The sequence below is a fragment of the Schistocerca gregaria genome, chromosome 5 (assembly GCF_023897955.1).
Source record: "Schistocerca gregaria isolate iqSchGreg1 chromosome 5, iqSchGreg1.2, whole genome shotgun sequence".
Classification (NCBI taxonomy): Eukaryota; Metazoa; Arthropoda; class Insecta; order Orthoptera; family Acrididae; genus Schistocerca; species Schistocerca gregaria.
The window spans coordinates 464,788,632-464,810,834 of NC_064924.1; the positions used below are offsets into that span (position 1 = coordinate 464,788,632).

Genomic DNA, 22,203 nt, shown 5'->3' on the forward strand with positions numbered 1-22,203 from the left:
AATTCTGCAAACAATCGCTGGCTTTCCTTTGCTATACGGAAGAAACTTGGACACTTATGGAAAGAGGAACTATGAGGGTGCTATATTCTGAAATGAGGTTTCTTTTTGAAGGATGGTTCATAAGAAATGAAGTCAAAACAACAAATGGTAATGCTTGAATATCTAGTTTGTCAATGACTAGTTCCCTGTGAGAACTGAGACATATCACACTACTAGCATGGAGACTTGGGAAGATGCATAAAATGAAGGGGCTGTGGGATAAGGTACTTAGACAAACCCTTGTATGGTGAGTTCATGAAAGAAATTATTGAAAAATCACTGTGCTGGGCTAATTATTTGAAAGCAAATGGACAACATTATTTCCAATGGCCAAATGTTGATGTTGTTACTTCATATTTCTTGAAGTACTCACTGCATACCCCTTAGCAAGATAGCCTATAAGAGGCTGCTACCTGAAGTTATTTTGGAAATGGAAATAGGTTGGCTGTAGCACGATGTATTGAAATCTCATGTTTGAACCACTTTGTGCATAACTATCACTCAACTGGGCAGTACAAGATTTGACAACACCATGGCCATGTTCTATGTCAAACTGTCACACTCACTGAGTTTTCAGCACACTCTCTCTCTCTCTCTCTCTCTCTCTCTCTCTCTCTCTCTCTCTCTCTCTCTGTCTCTCTTTCAATGTTCCCCAACATGGCAGTTGTTTCTAATTTGTACAGTCATTGTTCTATATCATCGTAAGGATCACAAAGCAGCAAAACTAATCCCTGTTCTTTTTCTTTGTGTCTCACATACTTATTTTGACTGCCAACTCAATTTGAATTTTTATTCATGATCCACCACAAATCATTAACAATCTGCAGACTGTCTTCACATGTGTTGGCAGAGTGTCTGAGCACAGCTTTGACATTTAGTTATAGGTTATTTTCAAATTTAGTTTAATTGTAATAACTATTTACAAGCATAAATGAGAAATTGTTACAAAAAAGCATATATACACAGTCATGAATAAAAACAGGACTACAAAGTTGGGTGCAACAACAGTCTTATTAAATATTTCACTAATTGGCATTATACATTCTTATAATAGCCACTTACATTGAGGCTTAACACAAGATTTGCAAAGTGTGGTTGGAAACCACTGTCCGCCATACGGCTAACAAAATGCAACCAATAATTGACAGCCTTCTGATAGTCATTAAATGTTTTTAGTAAATCATCCATCTTAAGGCCACTGCGCACCATTTCACAGAACTTCAGAATCAGTGTAAACACCCGCATTAGATGATCCATCATTCGTTTTGTTTTTTCAAACAGCAGGCACCTGCAAAGGTAAGAAAGCATGCATAATAAATGACACTCAAGTCTTGGAATACTTTAAACTGTGTCAATTAATCTGAAAGACAATCAGAGTTTCCATTCCAATCTGTACACTGCCATTAATATTTTAGTCATATTCTTAAGAATCTCCATTTCTGTGAGTTGAAGATGAATTATGTCATTCAAGATATGGGGTATGGATAAATTTACATAAAAATTGACTTCATGTTTATTTGCCAAACATACAGGGTGTCCATAATTAAAGTTTCAGAATGCTGTAGAAAGAGACTGCTTGGAATGTCATCAAATTTGAGCAGCATATTATTGATGCAGGGGGAAACAAAATCGTGGGGTGATGGGGGAAGGGAGGGGGGAGGAGGATTTTTGACCAATAGATGGCACTGTAAGTATCGGAATACGAACACCAACAGATGCACCACACACAGTTGTTCCTTCACTGCTATCCATACAAAATCACCATATTCAGGAGTTGCTTCCTGCTGACCTGCCAGCAAGACAAACAATTGCTTTGGCATTTCTTGCTCACATGGAAGTGAACGATGAATGACCATGGCACTTTCTGTGGACAGAGGAAGCCCATTTCCATCTCCCATAACATGCCAATGTGCAGAAAATGAGCAACAGAAAATCCACACAAACATCAACCGCCATCATTTCATTCTGCAAATGTGACTGTGTGATGCAGGTTGATGGCATAGTTTATTCAAGAGCTGTATTTTTTCGAGGAAATGAGTCCTGTAGGTCCTATTACCTGTAAAGCCACTGGTAAATTCTATGACAGCCTTGTGCACACTAATGTCATTTCGACCCTTCAACAGTGTGGATGTGTGGGTAGGATCATTGTTATGCAAGATGGTGCTCCTCCACACATTGCACAAATAGTGAAGTGGCAGCCACAGAGGTATTTTGGAAATGGTAGAATTACCTGCTGTCATTTCCCTACAGCATGGCCAACCAGATCACTTGGTCTTAATCTGTATGACTTGTGGCTGTGGCGTTACCTGAAAGATGATGTGTTCACCACTACAATTACGAAGGTAACTGAATTGAAGGCACACATTGTCAAACACATGATCCCCGAGACATTCTGATCTGTAGTAAAATATGCTGTTTCTCGATTTCAAGTTGTGGCAGAAAACAGCATAATGAACATGTCTTGTGCCAGTCTCATGTCAATTAGAAATTGATGTCATTTTGCTTTTTTATGCATTTTTTGCCTCAGAACAATTAAAAAAATTAAAAAAGCAATGCTATTTTGATTTTTATTTGGTTTTTGACCCCAATATAATTAAAAACAAATGTTACTTTGGTTTTTATGTAGTTTTTAGTCCCAGCGAAACTGAAAATATGCCATTTTGGTTTCAATGCAGTTTTTGGTCTCAGGACAATTAAAAACAAATTTCCCCATTCAATGGTGGATGGACTTGCCTAACTAACAAAGCTGCAACTGTTGACGCCGAACTTGTGCAATCGGGCACAGTGAACCGTATGGATGGTGTAATGTTCAGCTCAAACCATGTCTATTGAATTGTGATTCATCTGTATTTTGCAGCCTACCCCATTTATGATAAGATGTCTACAGCCTGTGTCAACAGTATGCTGTTAAAATCTGACATCATTCTGAGCAGTGATTCTCTTTCTGCAGCATTTTGAAACTGGACTTTAACCATTGACACCCTCAATGACTGATGGTAATAGATCATTCACTTTATTGGTAGCACAGTTGATACCTCGCAACCATAATGTGCTGTTGGAGGGATTTTTTAAAATATTGGTAGATATACAAGTGTTCTGAGAACAAGGTAGCTACTACACAAAGACTACTCAACAGTATCAACTGGAAGCATTAAATGCATACCTTGAAGGAAATCATTATTCTGCATCACGCTGTTGCTTTCTTTTATTCAAAACAAACAATTTATTTTATTGTTTTGGGCTTTTACAAAACAGTGCCTAATGCAGGGAAATTTCTTCTTTCAAGAAATTTTATCTTATTGTCAATCCAAGCATAAAAAAGACTATTAATTTAATGACTGTGTTTTGATGCAGTATACTGAACAATGTTGGAAACTTTTTTTTTCATGTAGTTTTCCACACTTTTCAATATTTATAGCACAGTCCCTAATACTGGCTAGTGGACTCACAATTCTGACTTTGAAATTATTTCTTGGACAAATGAATTCATTTCTAGATCTACAAATGTACTCCGCAGGCCACCATGTACCACTCTTAGTCATCGCCTTTTCTATTCCACTCGCAAATGGAATGATGGAGAATTGACTGTCTGTATGCTTCTGTCTGAGTCCTGATTTAACTTGTCTCCATGGTCCTTACACAAGATGTATATTGGTGGCAGCAGGATCATTCTGCAGTCAGTTGCAAATCCCCATTCCCTAAACATTCTCAAGAGTGTTTCACAAAAAGAACATCACCTACCCTCTGGGGATTCCCATTTGGGTTCATGGACCATTTAAATAATACAATTACTTTGATGGCTTCCTTTAATCAGAACTGATGGGGATCCCAAACACTCAAACAGTACTCAATAATGGGACACACAAGTGTTCTATATGCAGTTTTCTTTTTAAATAAAATATACTTTCATTTCAGTGAGAATAGCATCAAAAAGGAAAGTTCCAGGGGAAATAGAGGTCATGACAGTTTGTTGTGGACCATCCAATAGCCAGGCAAAGGTTTTAAGGCAGCCATTCTCATTTGCATGGTTTATTCCAGCATATCAAACTGTCCCCACAAATGAGTATTGTTTTATTGCTTTGAAATTATAAATCAAATGGATTTTTACAAACAATCAGTGTATTTGTTGTGTATAAAGTCAACATATATTAATTTTCATCTGTAGTGCAGGCGATGCATTTCATTATAAGAGAAGCTGTTGCTAAACTTGTCAAAATGATCATCTTTAGTCAGTTACCCATTGGGATCAACTCATCTAGGCTGCTCATTAACCTTTCCACTCTATTATTATTGTTATTATTTTAAGATTTTATTTGCTGTAATGTTTTGTGTGGAATATCTATTTGTTACTGTCATGGGAAGATGTGAAAATAAGACACACAATAAATCTGCAACTATCAAAAATGAAGCAGCTATAGAAAGTATGGATTATACTTATCCAGTTTCAGGTAACTGCTTTTACTAAAACTGCAATGTATGTGCCAGATTTCAGTCAGGTGTTCCTCATTTACTTTGGCGGTGCACATGTAATGCAAAATATAAATTTGGAAATTACGTTGCCATTTAGATTGATGAACATTCTTCAAAGCTTTTACTCAGAAGTAACAACTCATAAAATGTCCAAACCAGAGCAATACTTTCTCTGAAACATATATTATCTATTTGGGCTGTGCTAATTTTTTCAACCACATAAAAACAAACATTTGCCTATAGTGGCTTGATGTGTGCAGATCAAGCTACTGCTTGAAAGCTAGTATGAATGCTGGTTTCTGTTATATGTTTCTGTGCTCCATGCATCGATGGACTATATGTGCATGGCTGCTTTTCCCTTATTTCATTTACTGCTCATCCAGGAATTTCCATTATTGCTAACCTAATATTTGTTTGTAATTAGCACCAAAACAGTTAGATGGGTAATGGGAGCTACATAATTATGTGGGTTGCAGGTAAAGGAAGTCCTTTCATAGAGTGATGGTGTGGAAGGAATCAAGCTAGCAAGTACCAAGAGAACAAGAGGTTAATGACAACTCTCTCTCTGCCACCATCTACAATTACAACCCGGTTTCCAGTGGCATCTACCTCATTGAATGGTGTGTGGTGATATCAACTCTGTTTATGGGGAAAATGCATAACTTCAATTACTAGCACTGTTGTAAATGCTGACTGAAGTTCAGATGTCAAGTCCATTTGAAGACTTAAACCAAGTGCTCTGACAATTCAGCAGAGCAGCTTATATGTTGCACTAATATACCAGATTTGTGCTTGGATGTAAGTCTCCAAGGGTGGAGCTTCTCCTTAGTCGAGCCCCTCAGATGTTATCATACATGCATTATATGCTATTCATGTAAATAAATTCATTCTCAGTAAAACTAATCTGAAAATGATAATGCTTCCATCTTTAAAGTAAGATATGATCATAAAGAATACCAAACTCTTGTTAAGTATATGTATTAGTGAAAATCGAAGATGCTATAATTAGTTTTTGTCTCTTAGAAATAATGTATGACATGAATGAAGGTAAAGCTAAGAAATGTCACTTAGATAAGGGACATTTCAATAATACATTTATAGCTTTCAAAGCTGTCTGAATTAATTTCAACACATTTTTAGAAAAAGATAATTCACAACATATACTGTTCTTTCCTGAAGTCTGTTTTCAACCCTGTCAAGACAATTGGCATTGCATATATTGCAGTTGGTTATCAAACAACAGAAAGGGTAAAGGTAACGGCTCACTGTGTAGTTGAGAAGTAGACACACCCAGTAATAATTTCACTGAAATTTTTAACATGTGCCATCAACTGATTTTAATCACTGAGCAAATCAACAAAAGGATTGAAACCTGCCGATCCTTTACTGGATAAACTAGTGTATGGCAGTGGAATCAAATTTCAAGTAGGATCAATACAAGAAAGACAATGAAGGAACCAATGGTGACTTTATGCCAAATAACATTAGTGAAAATAGTGTCCAAAGCAGAAACATGATTGCAACTAGTTGCTTTGATCAGTAGCTAATACTCTTACTTTTTTTGTAGAACAACACGGAAAGGGTAGATTGCTACTCACCACATAGAGGTGGTCTGGAACCACAGAGAGGCACAATGAAAAAGACTGCTAAAATATTAAGCTTTCAAAAACCTTCTTCTGAAATAGAAAACACACACACAGACACAACTCACACATGCATGACCACTGTCTCTGGGCACTGGGCCCCAACTGTGGCTGTGTCTGAAATGAGCTGCGAACTGTTAGGGTGGATGATGGTGGTAAGGAGGTGGTTTGGGGTGGGGAAAGTGAGAGATGGCGGGGTAGGGTTGAGCTAAGATGCCATGCAATGGGAGTGTGCAGGGACATTGTGAGGACAGGATAAGGCTGCTAGGTGCAGTGTCAAGAGGTTGTGCTGGGGTGGGACGGGGGGGGGGGGGGGGAGACAAAAGGGGAAGAGGAGAGAAAAGAGAGGGGGAGGGGAGAGAAAGGGAAAAAGATTGGAAGGAATGTTGGTGGGATAGAAGGCATGTCTAGTGCTGGAGTCAGGGCAGGGAAGAGGTGGGTAATAGACAGGTCAAGGACTAATGAAGGTAGAGTTCCCACTTGCACATTTCAGATAAGCTGGTTTGGCAGGAAGAATCCAGATGATGCATACTGTAAAGCAGTCATTTATATGACGTACATTGTGTTGGACAGCATGTTCATCAACTGGATGATCCAGCTGTCTCTTGGCCACAGTTTAGTAGTGGCCATCCATGTGGACAGACAGCTTGTTAGTTGTCATGTCCCCGTAGAAAGTGACATGGTGGCTGTGGCTTAGTTTGTAGATTGCATGGCTGCTTTCGAAGGTAGCCCTGCATTTGTTGGGGTAGGAGAGGCCTGTGACAGAAATGAAGTAGTTGATAGTGGGAGGGTGTATGGGGCAAGCTTTGCATCTAGGTCTGTTGCAGGGTCTGAGGCCTTCACAGACCACAATTATTCTCCAAGCCTTATCCAGAAACAGATCTCCTATTTCTTGTCCCTCCAGTCACCTACCACATACCCAATGTCTGGCAACAAAGGAGGACTCCTCTCATGACTCAGTATGAGTAAATGAATAACAATCTCTGTCAGGATTTCAACTACCTCTCATTGTTTCCTGAAATGAGGAATATCTTCCCCAATATCCTCCACAACCCTCCCATAGTGGTACATTCTGCCTAACAAATCTACACAATATTCTTGTCTGTCCTACTCCACTCCTGCTTCCAGCCCCTTGCCTCCTGGCTCATATCCCTGCAGTAGACCTAGATGCAAGACCTGTCACATATATCCTCCCACTACAACATATTTCGCTCCTGTCACAAGCATCCCCTACCCCATCAAAGGCAGTGCCACATACGGAAACAGTCACACAATCTACAAACTAAGCATCAACCACACTGCCATTTACACATGGGCACAACAACTAAAAAGCTGTGTGTCTGCATATATAGGCACCACCAAACTGTGGCCAAGAAATAGCAGGACAACCTGCTTGCTGAACATGCTGCCCAAAACAACACACTTCACTTTAATGACTGCTCCATAGCCCACTACTTCTGGATTCTTCCTATCAACACAAGCTTTTATGAATTGCCAGGTGTAAACCCTTCCTGCAAACATATCGTTTGTTCCTGTAACTCCCCTGGCCTGTAACTTGATCAGTTCCATCATCCAACCGCCTATCCTGTCCACACCATCTCCCTACACATTCACACAACACAGCACTTCCCCGCACCCTTACCCTGCTATCTCTCACCCTTCCAATCCCACACCTCCTTACCCCAGCATCCACTCCAACAGTTTGCTGCTCACTTCAGATGCAGTCACTGTCAGCCTTCACTGTCCAGAGGCAGTGGCCATATGTGTGCGAGTTTTGCTTGTGTTTTCTATTTTGGAAGAAAGACTTTGTCCAAAAGCTTAATATTTTAGCAATCTTTTTTGTTGTGCCTCTTTGCAACTCTACACCTCCCGTGTGGTGAGAATCAATCTTTCCTTTCCACACTGTTGTTATTATATCCAGGATTTTCCATTATTTGGTTTTTGTGAAAACACAAGCACATAAAATGACATGATTTTGTCAATAAAATTCTTCTAGGCTGTTGATCACACTGTCAATAAATAAAATTGTCCACTATTTTGGCCACTACTGCAGCTCAGCACAAAGCTCCGAGGACAGCATTTGCAATACTGGCCAAAACGTTGGGCAATTTTATATATTGAAAATGCGGCCAACAGCCCACCTATGTTTACACTGACCTGATTTTGTCAAATTAATAAGGGTTTTATTCCCTGGTTACTGATTGCAAGAGCTGTTCTTACAATGCAGGATTTCACAACTGGTATTTGCATCTTTGATGAATTTTGTTATTTGGGCATTAGGCCATGACGTTTCTGGGCCTAATGTTTTGTCTCCTAATGCTGGAGACATCATCAGTGTCTTTATAGCCTCTGGTAACTTCTCCACATAAAGCAGGTAAAATGTTAGGCACAGAAAAATGCCTTAGACCACAGTCTAATGCCTAAATAACAAAAGTAGTTGTACTTCCTGATCATAGAAAATTTTAGTACAAAGTGGCCTGATTTTTTTCTTTTAATTAGCATTGACTTATTCTAGTGTTTTTCTGCTAACAATTGTTGGAATCTTTGACAAACTGCATGAGGTTTCCTACTTACTACAGTCAACTCGGAACAAATATCTAAAATGTGTGACAACTGAAGGAACATTTAACTTGCACTGCCAACCATAAGGAATACATACTCAAAAATACCTAAGGTAATAAATAGGTTCTTACATGTTCATGTGCACAGACCAGTCACTTCAGCCTTCAGTCGAAAATACAAAGCCTTTCATCAACCGCTTCATCAATTGAGCACAAAATGTATGAAATTTACCTGTTGAATCACATATTTTAAAAATTCAGTCAGTAGGTGAGAGCTGGTCTATTGTGTGTTCATTACTGAAGAGTTTTCTTTGATGTTGCAAAGGATTTCCAGAAGCTAAGAACCATTGCATCAAACACATTGACTAAAACTTAACAAAACCGATTCTTCTGGATCCCATTCTTGTTCCTACACATGAATTATCTAAAAGTAAGTTTAGGATTTAATGTTCCATCATTGATGAGATGGATCACAAGCTCCGATTATGGAAGGAAATCAGTCACATTCTTTTCAGCGGAAGGAGTGAGCAGTTAGCTTCTCTACTTAATGTAAAATTATGTCTGTTCTATGAGAAAACATTTTGCACTGTTCACATTCCAGCCCCATTTGTGCCCATTAAGATGTTAGCCAGTCACACATGACTGAGATGGCAGGGCTAATATTAATAGTCTGCTACAAAGAACTGTTGCCATGAGAAGAGGGAAATAAGATTTTTAAATGAGATATACAAGTTGGTAAGGATGTCTTTAGAGAAGAATTTAATTAAAGAGGTAATTTAATAATTATAAATTCAGAGGATGTCTGATGACGCTAAAAGGACCTCCTTATTGACTGGTGCAAAAGTGTGGACTTCTGATTTAATGTTTGTACTTGAATGATATTGTGCATGTAGAAAATGCACTGGTTGCTGATGAATTATTGAGTGGCTTTTAAATTTTCTCATTTTAAGAGTACTGAAGGGTAATCTGTTTTAATTGTTAAAACCATTCAAAAGCCAACATCGCATAAAATTTTTTTTAGTCAAGATGACCAGTTTCAACAGTCATTGTTGTTACCTTCAATTCTTTAACATCTTTTTGTTGTAAAATATGTTCATTTTATGGTGAACTCATGCACAAGATGTCAAGTGGATAAAATATGTAATTGCTAAAAAAATTTAAAAAATTAAAAAAAATGTTAATTATTATTAAAAGAAGAAATAAAAGCCTGCTGGCATGTTAAGAGTTAATCATTTTTCTTCATCCCTATTGTGCTGTTACGTACTGTGCATAATGTGTAAATATGTTCCTTGTCTTTTCATGTTGTGTTATAGTATATACTCTCTGATGTCTCTCTTTGCAAATTTTATTAAATATGCTGCATGAGAATTTTTGCAACATAAATTCTGTTAAACCAGTAAACCCCCAATTCCTTAAGGAATTCTACTCCTCTGTATAAAACTGCTTCAAATGTCTGATTACATTACAAATGAGTTAGTGTGTTCAATATTAGATGTTAAGCATGAAAATGGAAAAAAAATTGAGAAGATTTCAAATTATGCTTAAAGTTTTTAGGAAATCACTAAGAGCTCTCTCTATCAAACACTCGTAGAGTATAGTCTAGGTAATTTGCACTTTCTTTGAAGCAAAAACTAAGATGTTTAAATATAATTATGAAAGTGTAGGGAACTTTGTTGCAGATTAAAAAAATGTGAAAACCTTTCTAGCAATGTTTATTATGTCACACCTCCTGTACTATGTGTAGTACAATAATATAATTTTGCAGGTACATTCAGTTTTATTTGTAGATTGTGTTTTTAAAAAGTGTTGTGAACAGAATTAGTAGTAAAGAAGTAATAAATTAAAATGTCGTATCATATGGTGAAGTTTTACTGCATGAACTGTGAAAATGTAATAAGTTATAAATTCTTTGATAATCATCTTGTTGCAGGTGTCAGAGAGAACTGTTTTATTCTGTTATTGATTGTCATCATCATCATCCATCAGGTTTCTTTTCAAGACTTTTCACACTATTCTTGTTTGATCCATCCTCTTTACATATGCAAACCATTTCAAACTTGAAATGGTTTTGCATACTGGTTGCTTTTCTGGTGTTTCTTGGCATCATTCTTCCCTTATTCTTCTGGAGCACTTAGCTCAAGAACTTAAATTTTTCTGCTGTTGATAGTTTAGCTTCCAAGGGCATATTTAGTTATTAGTAAAAAAAATGCCTGATGATGGGTTTTCCTGGATCTTAAAGATATTTGGTTGTCCCATAGGAGAGTCCTAACTTGTTGGTCAAAGTGAGCTCTTTTTGGAATTCTTTTTTGTGATTTCTGTCGAGACTTGGTGTGTCCAATTATAATACTAGCAAACCACTGAAAGTAGTCAGCATTAACTAGCTTTTCTCCATATTGGTTGATGTTCACATGTAACCCATGTCTGCTCACTGGTATCTCAACTGTTTTGTGTGACTGACTTTTAGGCCACACTATTTCCACTGGTGGTTTCGAGGGAGACATTCCACGTGGGAAAAATATATCTAAAAACAAAGTTGATGTGACTTACCAAACAAAAGCGCTGGCAGGTCGATAGATACACAAACATACACACAAAATTCAAGCTTTCGCAACCAACGGTTGCTTCTTCAGGAAAGAGGGAAGGAGAGGGAAAGACGAAAGGATGTGGGTTTTAAGGGAGAGGGTAAGGAGTCATTCCAATCCCAGGAGTGGAAAGACTTACCTTAAGGGGAAAAAAGGACAGGTACACACACACACACACACACACACACACACACACACACACACACATGTGCAGGGGCATATAAAAATAGAAAGAAACTTCCACATGGGAAAAATATATTAAAAACAAAGATTCCAAGACTTACCAAGGGAAGGAAAAGGAAAGATGAAAAGATGTGGGTTTTAAGGGAGAGGATAAGGAGTCATTCCTATCCCGGGAGTGGAAAGACTTACCTTAGGGGAAAAAAAGTATAGGTATATACTCGCGCACACACACATACACGCATATCCATCCATAGATACACAGACACAAGCAGACATATTTAAAGGCAAAGAGTATGGGCAGAGATGTAGGTCAAGGTGGAAGTGTGGAGGCAAAGATGATGTTGAATGACAGGTGAGGTATGAGTGGCGGCAACTTGAAATTAGCGGAGATTGAGGCCTGGTGGATAACGAGAAGAGAGGATATATTGAAGGGCAAGTTCCCATCTCCAGAGTTCGGATAGGTTAGTGTTGGTGGGAAGTATCCAGATAACTCGGACGGTGTAACACTGTGCCAAGATGTGCTGGCCGTGCACCAAGGCATGTTTAGCCACAGGGTGATCCTCATTACCAACAAACACTGTCTGCCTGTGTCCATTCATGCGAATGGACAGTTTGTTGCTGTTCATTCCCACATAGAAACCGTCACAGTGTAGGCAGGTCAGTTGGTAAATCACGTGGGTGCTTTCACACGTGGCTTTGCCTTTGATCGTGTACACCTTCCGGGTTACAGGACTGGAGTAGGTGGTGGTGGGAGGGTGCATAGGACAGGTTTTACACCAGGGGCGGTATGAAATCCCCAAACCACCTTCCCTACCCTCTGGCTCCTACCCTTGCAACTGCCCCCGGTGTAAAACCTGTCCTATGCACCCTCCCACCACCACCTACTCCAGTCCTGTAACCCGGAAGGTGTACACGATCAAAGGCAGAGTTACGTGTGAAAGCACCCACGTGATTTACCAACTGACCTGCCTACACTGTGATGCTTTCTATGTGGGAATGACCAACAACAAACTGTCCATTCGCATGAATGGACACAGGCAGACAGTGTTTGTTGGTAATGATGATCACCCTGGGGCTAAACATGCCTTGGTGCACGGTCAGCACATCTTGGCACAGTGTTACACTGTCTGAGTTATCTGGATACTTCCCACCAACACCAACCTATCCGAACTCCGGAGATGGGAACTTGCCCTGCCGCCGTTGGATAAGCAGCTGCAGCAGCAAGTCGTATAACCCTAGCTTACTTATTTGTTAGTTTAATCAATTTCTTTGCGTGCTTTTGGGTACTTGCATTGTTTAATTCATATTTCGGGTGTATTATAGTATTTGACAGTTGTAGCATCACGCTTTAGTGTTTACTTGGTAGATTCTTATTTAAATTGCATGTGAGTTTCATAAAGGAGGTTCAATTTCGAGTGTTAGTTACTGTAATCGTAAATTCAGCAGATTGTAGCGCAGTCGTTAGGCATTTGTACAGGTTAGTTGATACATTCTTTGCGTGTTTCGCTTGCGTTATCTAGGCACGGACTCGTGTTTCAGTAACTGTTGTTCAACATCGATTAGAATGGACAGGGACTGCGATTGCTGTGTTCAGATGAGGGCTGACTTGGGATCCCTTTGCTCACAGCTGCAATCGGCGCTGACTTCGGTCGCGCAGCTTGAGGCTGTTGCCAATGGGCACCACTGTGGGGAGCCGGACTTGGGTATCACGGGGATGTCAACCTTGTCCCGTCTGTCCCCAGATCGGTCTGCCGCTGTGGTTGCCCCGGTTGCTGCCCGCAGTGGGGCTGAGCCCTCGCCTGTGGTTGATTGGGAGGTCGTTCCAAGGCATGGCAGGCAGCGAAAGGCGTCCCCGGAGGCTGATCAGAAAGCCTCCCCGGTGCGTCTGACAAACCGGTTTCAGGCACTGTCTCTGGCTGAGCCAGATGCAGCTGCCTGCCCTGTTTCAGAGGATCATTCTCAGCCTTCAAGATCCGGGCAATCGCAGAGGGTGGGCTTACTGGTAGTTGGGAGCTCCAATGTTAGGCGCGTAATGGGGCCCCTTAGGGATACGGCGGCTAAGGAGGGGAAGAAATCCAGTGTGCACTCCGTGTGCATTCTGGGTGGAGTCATTCCTGATGTGGAAAGGGTCCTTCCGGATGCCATGAAGAGCACAGGGTGCAGCCAGCTGCAGGTGGTGGCACATGTCGGCACTAATGACGTGTGTCACTTTGGATCTGAGGAAATTCTCTCTGGATTCCAGCGGCTATCTGATTTGGTGAAGGCTGCCGGTCTTGCTTACGAGATGAAGGTAGAGCTCACCATCTGCAGCATCGTTGACAGAACCGACTGCAGACCTTTGGTGCAGAACCAGGTGGAGGGTCTGAAGCAGAGGCTCAGACGGTTTTGCGACCGTGTTGGCTGCAGATTCCTTGACTTGCGCCATAGGGTGGTGCGGTTTCGGGTTCTGCTGAATAGGTCAGGAGTTCACTACACTCAGCTGGCGGCTACACGGGTAGCGGAGGCTGTGTGGCATGGACTGGGCGGTTTTTTAGCTTAGAAGGCCTCGGGAAAGTACGGGGTGGGCTCCAATGTCAAAGGGTGCATGGCAATTACAGGACGTGGTTGGATCAAGGAACAGTCGGAATTATAGTTGTAAATTGTTGTAGTTGCACTGGAAAAGTCCCTGAGCTTCAAGCACTAATACAAAGCACAGAAGCTGATATTGTTATAGGTACAGAAAGCTGGCTAAAGCCTGAAATAAGTTCTGCAGAAATTTTTACGAAGTCTCAGACGGTGTTCAGGAAAGATAGATTAGGCAGAATTGATGGTGGAGTGTTTGTGTCTGTCAGTAGTGGTTTATCTTGTAGTGAAGTCGAAGTAGATACTCCGTGCGAATTGGTATGGGTGGAGGTTATACTTAACAGCCGAATTAAGTTAATAATTGGCTCCTTCTACCGACCCCCAGACTCCGATGATACAGTTGCGGAACAGTTCAGAGAAAGTTTGACTCTCGTAACAAATAAATACCCCACTCATACGGTTATAGTTGGTGGGGACTTCAACCTACCCTCGGTATGTTGGGAAAAATACTTCTTCAAAACTGGTGGTAGGCAGAAAACGTCTTCCGAGATTGTCCTAAATGCTTTCTCCGAAAATTATTTCGAGCAGTTAGTCCACGAACCCACGCGAATTGTAAATGGTTGTGAAAACACACTTGACCTCTTAGCCACAAACAATCCAGAGATGATAGAGAGCATCATGACTGATACAGGGATTAGTGATCACAAGGTCGTTGTAGCTAGGCTCAATACAGTTTCTTCCAAATCCATCAGAAACAAACACAAAATAATTTTATTTAAAAAAGCGGATAAAGTGTCACTAGAAGCCTTCCTAAAAGACAATTTCCATTCCTTCCGAACTGACTATGCGAATGTAGACGAGATGTGGCTCAAATTCAAAGATATAGTAGCAACAGCAATTGAGATATTCATACCTCATAAATTGGTAAGAGATGGAACGGATCCCCCGTGGTACACAAAAAAAGTCCGAACACTGTTGCAGAGGCAACGGAAAAAGCATGCGAAGTTCAGAAGAACGCGAAATCCCGAAGATGGGCTAAAATTTACAGACGCGCGAAATTTGGCACGTACTTCGATGCGAGATGCCTTTAATAGGTTCCACAACGAAACATTGTCTCGAAATTTGGTAGAAAATGAGAAGAAATTCTGGTCGTATGTAAAGTACACAAGCGGCAAGACGCAGTCAATACCTTCGCTGCGCAGTGCTGATGGTACTGTTACCGACGACTGAGCCACTAAAGCGGAGTTACTGAACGCAGTTTTCCGAAATTCCTTCACCAGGGAAGACGAATGGAATATTCCAGAATTTGAAACACGAACATCTGCTAGCATGAGTTTCTTAGAAGTAGATACCTTAATGGTTGCGAAGCAACTCAAATCGCTTGATAAGGGCAGGTCTTCAGGTCCAGATTGTATACCGATTAGGTTCCTTTCAGATTACGCTGATACAATAGCTCCCTACTTAGCACTCATATACAACCGCTCGCTCACCGATAGATCTGTACCTACAGATTGGAAAATTGCGCAGGTCGCACCAGTGTTCAAGAAGGGTAGTAGGAGTAATCCATTTAACTACAGACCTATATCATTGACGTCGGTTTGCAGTAGGGTTTTGGAGCATATACTGTATTCAGACATTATGAATCACCTCGAAGGGAACGATCTATTGACACGTAATCAGCATGGCTTCAGAAAACATCGCTCTTGTGCAATGCAGCTAGCTCTTTATTCGCACAAAGTAATGGCCGCTATCAACAGGGGATCTCAAGTTGATTCCGTATTTCTAGATTTCCGGAAAGCTTTTGACACCGTTCCTCACAAGCGACTTCTAATCAAGCTGCGGACCTATGCGGTATCGTCTCAGTTGTGCGACTGGATTCATGATTTCCTGTCAGGAAGATCACAGTTAGTAGTAATAGACGGCAAATCATCGAGTAAAACTGAAGTGATATCAGGTATTCCCCAGGGAAGCGTCCTGGGACCTCTGCTGTTCCTGATCTATAGAAATGACCTGGGTGACAACCTGAGCAGTTCTCTTAGACTGTTCGCAGATGATGCTGTAATTTACCGTCTAGTAAGGTCATCCGAAGACCAGTATCAGTTGCAAAGCGATTTAGAAAAGATTGCTGTATGGTGTGACAGGTGGCAGTTGACGCTAAATAACGAAAAGTGTGAGATGATCCACATGAGTTCCAAAAGAAATCCGTTGGAATTCGATTACTCGATAAATAGTACAATTCTCAAGGCTGTCAATTCAACTAAGTACCTGGGTGTTAAAATTACGAACAACTTCAGTTGGAAGGACCACATAGATAATATTGTCGGGAAGGCGAGCCAAAGGTTGCGTTTCATTGGCAGGACACTTAGAAGATGCAACAAGTCCACTAAAGAGACAGCTTACACTACACTCGTTCGTCCTCTGTTAGAATATTGCTGCGTGGTGTGGGATCCTTACCAGGTGGGATTGACGGAGGACATCGAAAGGGTGCAAAAAAGGGCAGCTCGTTTTGTATTATCACGTTATAGGGGAGAGAGTGTGGCAGATATGATACACGAGTTGGGATGGAAGTCATTACAGCAAAGACGTTTTTCGTCGCGGCGAGACCCTTTTACGAAATTTCAGTCACCAACTTTCTCTTCCGAATGCGAAAATATTTTGTTGAGCCCAACCTACACAGGTAGGAATGATCATCAAAATAAAATAAGATAAATCAGAGCTCGAACAGAAAGGTTTAGGTGTTCGTTTTTCCCGCTCGCTGTTCGGGAGTGGAATAGTAGAGAGATAGTATGATTGTGGTTCGATGAACCCTCTGCCAAGCACTTAAATGTGAATTGCAGAGTAGTCATGTAGATGTAGAATATATCCTCTCTTCTCGTTATCCACCAGGCCTCAATCTCCGCTAATTTGAAGTTGCCACCACTCATACCTCACCTGTCATTCAACATCATCTTTGCCTCCACACTTCTGCCTTGACCTACATCTCTGCCCATACTCTTTGCCTTTAAATATGTCTGCTTGTGTCTGTGTATGTATGGATGGATATGCGTGTATGTGTGTGTGCGCAAGTATATACCTATCCTTTTTTCCCCCTAAGGTAAGTCTTTCTGCTCCCAGGGTTGGAATGACTCCTTATCCTCTCCCTTAAAACCCACATCCTTTCATCTTTCCTTTTCCTTCCCTCTTTCCTGACGAAGCAGCCGCCGGTTGCGAAAGCTCGAAATTCTGTGTGTGTGTTTGTGTGTTTTATTCATTGTGTCTATCTACCGGCGCTTTCCCGCTTGGTTAGTCTTGGAATCTTTATATATATATAAAATAGAAAGAAACTTCCACATGGGAAAAATATATTAAAAACAAAGATTCCAAGACTTACCAAGCGGGAAAGCGCCGGCAGACAGGCACATGAACAAAACACACAAACACAGACACAGAATTGCTAGCTTTCGCAACCGATGGTTGCTTCTTCAGGAAGGAGAGGGAAAGACGAAAGGATGTGGGTTTTAAGGGAGAGGGTAAGGAGTCATTCCAATCCCGGGAGAGGAAAGACTTCCCTTAGGGGAAAAAAGGACAGGTGTACGCTCGCGCGCACACACACACACACACACACACGCACACATATATATATATTTTTGGCACTAGTTCTGACATGCTTCCAGCTTTTTGTTTCTCTCTCTTCATTACTTCATCCATCAGAGTGATGAACAGAAGCAGGGGCAATGTACCGCTCTGTTGCACACTATTTCCTTGCAGTAAACCATTCAGAATAACCAGCTCCTATCTGGATGCAGCTCTGGCAGTAATTGTAAAACATTTTTACTTTTCTGACATGAGACTCTGATACCAGACATATTCATAATTTCTCATTGATTTTGGTATGATCAATAAATACCTTAACTGATTACTTTTGTTTCTTTAACAGACTTTTTATACAATAAAATCTTGAACATTTAGACAGTGTGATCGATGAGACACTTCAGTGATTTATGTCTTTTTCAACATTATTTGTGAGAAAGGTTATGACACCTTTTTAATCTGCAACAAAGTTCCCTACGCTTTCACAATTAAACTTAAACACAGTTATCAGCCCATGGCAAAACCTTCCCATACTTTATTACATCACATTCACTTTTCTATACCATGCGACACAACACAACAAATTGTCCACATTTTTAATCCCAGAGAGGAGCAACATTCTCTTTTTGTTATATTTAACAAACAGAAATAACTGTCTTCCTAACTTCTGCTTTACTCTGATCAACATTAATGCTACCTATGCCTTATATTTACTGACCCATTTCCTCACATTATGTATGTTTGTTGAAGAGGGGGAGGGGGTCTAAAACACCAGAAAACCTCCTCATGAGTGAGTTGACAGCAAGGGGAGGGGAAGAGGGGAGGTGAGAGCTGTACAGACTCTTCGCGAAGTTGTACAGAAACATACTTTTGAAAGTCAGACTGAATTCACATATTCCCATGGAGATAATTCCCAATCTTCTTCTGATTCTCAAATGCAAAACACAGATACAGGTGGATGGCAAGATTGTGATTTCAGTAATTACAGTCTCCATGCTTGATGGATCTGTTTTTCCAACACATTCCAGATCTTAGAAGGTCAATTTTTATTTTGAAGAATTACATGAGCATTTTTATTGTTAAGTATAAAGTAGTTCTAGTTAAGTTCTATCTGGCTCATGAGGATGTCTCTCTTTCTGTATCTAACCTATGAATTGGCATATAAAGGTATTTAAGTTTGAAAGGTTTTAGAGCCAGTGGCTCCTCCTTCCGGCAGAATGATTTTTTTTTTTTTTTGGGGGGGGGGGGGGGGGGGACGGGACGGGACTGGTGAGTTTTAGGAAATGAGGAGACTTTGGAAAAAGAAGTGCAATTTACCAGACAGGATGAGAAGGAAAGACTGAGATTAGATTAGATTAGTTTTTAGTTCCATAGATCCGTGTTGAGGAGATCCTCATGAATGTGGAACATGTCACCTTTTTTTTAAAAAGTATATACAATACACCATTTATTTCTATTAAAAAATTCGTCAATGGAGTAGAAGGGAGTTGCCCACTAGTAAGTCTTTCAGGCTCCTTTTAAACTGATCTTTATTTGTAACTAAATTTTTTATGTTTGCTGGCAAATTATTGAAGATGAGTGTTCCTGAGTAGTGGACCCCTTTTTGAACTAAAGTAAGTGCTTTTAAATCCTTGTGCAGCTCATTTTTGTTCCTGGTATTGTATGTATGAACTGAGCTGTTTGTTGGAAAAAGAGATATATTATTTAGGACAAATTTCATTAAGGACTAAATATACTGAGAGGAAGTAGTTAGTATACCCAGTTCTTTGAAGAGGTTTCTACAGGACATCCGTGAATTTACTCCATAAATAATACGTATTACCGCTTTTGGACTCTGAAAACTTTTGTTTGATTTGAAGAGTTACCCCAAAATATTATACCATATGACATTATGGAATGGAAATAGGCAAAGTATGCAAGCTTTTTCATTTTTATGTTGCCTATGTCCGCTAACACTCGAATTGCAAATACAGATTTGTTAAGGCGTTCCTGCAGTTCTGTGGTGTGCTCCTCCCAACTGATTTTATTATCAAGTTGTAATCCCAGGAATTTAAGACTGTCAACCTCTTCTATCTGCTCTTCTTCATACTTTATGCATATGCTGGGTGGAAACCTCTTACAGGTTCTAAATTGCATATAGTGAGTCTTTTCGAAGTTTTATGTCAGTGAGTTGGCTTTAAACCATTTATTAATATCCATGAAAATATCATTAGCAGATGTTTCTAGAACTACACTCGACATACTATTTATTGCAATACTTGTATCACCTGCAAACAAAACGAACTTTGCTTCTGGCAGTGTAACTGATGAGAGATCATTAATGTACACAAGAAAAAGCAATGGCCCTAAGATGGATCCTTGTGGGACACCACATGTAATTTCTTCCCATTCTGATGATGACTGATGACTTAATTCACTAGTCCCTTGCACTGACTGTTGGGGATTGCACTGGATGAGATTTGAAAAAGTGAGAGCTTCAAGGTAGAAGATGGGGTAATACACAAGACATTACTGCCAAAACATTATGAATGAGTTAATAAGAGCGGTAAACTATTATGAATGAGTTAATAAGAGCGGTAAACTAAGTATATAATTTGTGATAGAGGGAGAAAGGGGGGGGGGGGGGGGAAGAGACAGAAAATGAATGGTGTACAGAACTAAAAGCGAGTGAAGAAAAGCAGCCACATAGTGTCTGACAAGGATATTGCAGAGTTTGGGAGTGCAATGGGATGCTATTCTAGCGGTGGTGGGCAAATGTTGGACAGAATGGATCTCATTTCAGAACATGATTTTAGCAAGTCATAACCTTGTAGAAGTAACTGTTTAATACATTCAAGAGCAGGACAATACTGAGAGACATGAGGTGTACTCCTAAGCTGGTTTTTGGAAGCAGCATGAGGACTGAATGTGATGGCATGGGAAGTCTGCTTTTGAACTTGGCTAGTGGGGTAATTATATCCACAGAAGGCTGACATGAAAATGGTGGTATGTTGTGTAAAAAGTCTGCATCTAACAAATATGTTTGCCTCAAATCCAAAGCTGTATCGAAAGGAACACTTGAGACGGAAAGGATGGCAAGTGTCAAAACGTACTTACTGCTGTTTGTTAGTAGGTACAATGTGAGCAGAAGTGTGCAGCTGACCTTCGGTTAAGTCAAGGAAAGTGGCATGGGATTCGGAACAGGACCACGTGAAATTCAATTGGGAGAATGTATTTAGGGATTCCAAAATTTTTAACAGGTCACCCTCACTACCAGGCCTTTTGGCAAAGATGTCATCAATGTGTCCAAACCAGGGGCTGAAGGCTTATGGATCACAGAAAAGCCTCCTCCAAGTGACCCACGAATAGGCTGACATAGGAAGGAGCCATCCAGGTTCTCATGGCGGTGCTGACACTACAACATGTCCTTGGTTCTCACGGTCAGCTTGGGATTAATTTACATTAATTTCTTTGGTCTCAGCATTTCTTCACAGTAACTATTCCTTTCCTCATTCCATTTTAGTTTTCAATATATTTTGTTTTCTGACCTATCCACCCCCCCCCCCCCCTTGCCCCCTCTCACAAACACTGCACTTAGTTTTCCACTCTTTTCCACTCTTATTAACTTGTGCATCATATTTTGTCAGTAATCTCTGTCTTACATATTACCTTACCTTCCACCAGGTTTTCAAATCTCGTTGAGTGCAACTCATAAAAATTGGTCTTTCCTTTCATCCCATCCTCTATAGCCAGTGGCCTCCAGCACAAACCACTTAGGTAATACAGTGACAACAATAGATTTCTATGTCACAGTTATTCTTGATGGGTAACACAAAACTGTATTACACAGTTATACACCTTTTAAATAAGCATTTTTTGTCTTTCCTGACACAGAGTGCAATGCATGTGAAAATGTCATAAATATTGTGAACATATCATGTTATTTGACCTCACTGTCTAACAGAAGACACAGCCTATGTCTATTTCATTCTACATTTCACTGTAACATCCCCAAATTCAGTGACTGGAAATAAAAATATTGCCCCAGTTGACCACAGTTTCTCAAAAATCCTGTCGCCTCAGGTTCTGTCTTGTCAACAACCATCTGTTTACATGTGTTGTTTTGAGTCTTACTTTTATTTGCATCAGGTATAATGGCCACTTATGCAGAATGTAGTCTGTCCCCTACAAAGGGAGGAACAGTAAATTTGCAAAGTTTTGACATTTCATACCCCCTCTTTCCTGCAAGCCATTTCAGTAAATGTGTTTTACTGATATCCTTGTGAGATACTTTACTTATTTTTCACAGTCTTAACTAAACATGTACTGGGAACAAAGATTACCACTGTCAAAAGATGATTACCTGATATACATAATTAGTAGATTATAGAATGATATATCTTTAATGTTTAGCCTGTTAATTAACGAAGAACCACATATGTTTATGTATACTGGAATGGTGCATGCTGTAATTAAGTTTCAAGTGAACTAGTTCCTTCAGGTAATATTACACTCTCTGCTAGTCACACACTAATACTGTGCCTCCAGTCTCAGTTGTTGAATTGTAAAAACCTCAGAGTTACTTCATACAAATGATGCAGAACAACATTACTA

General features: G+C 40.2%; 1 protein-coding gene across 3 annotated transcripts in view; it reads right to left on the reverse strand.

Annotated features, from left to right (window-relative positions):
- Positions 1-924: 924 nt before the first annotated feature.
- The window catches only part of LOC126271918 (gamma-tubulin complex component 6), a 249,988-nt gene continuing 228,709 nt past the window's right edge, over positions 925-22,203 (reverse strand). For all 3 annotated transcript variants that reach the window (XM_049974312.1, XM_049974311.1, XM_049974313.1), the window contains exon 17: positions 925-1,327. In XM_049974312.1, the coding sequence (XP_049830269.1) occupies positions 1,075-1,327 (253 nt within the window). In that variant the 3' untranslated portion in view covers positions 925-1,074. The remainder of the gene's footprint in view (positions 1,328-22,203) is intronic.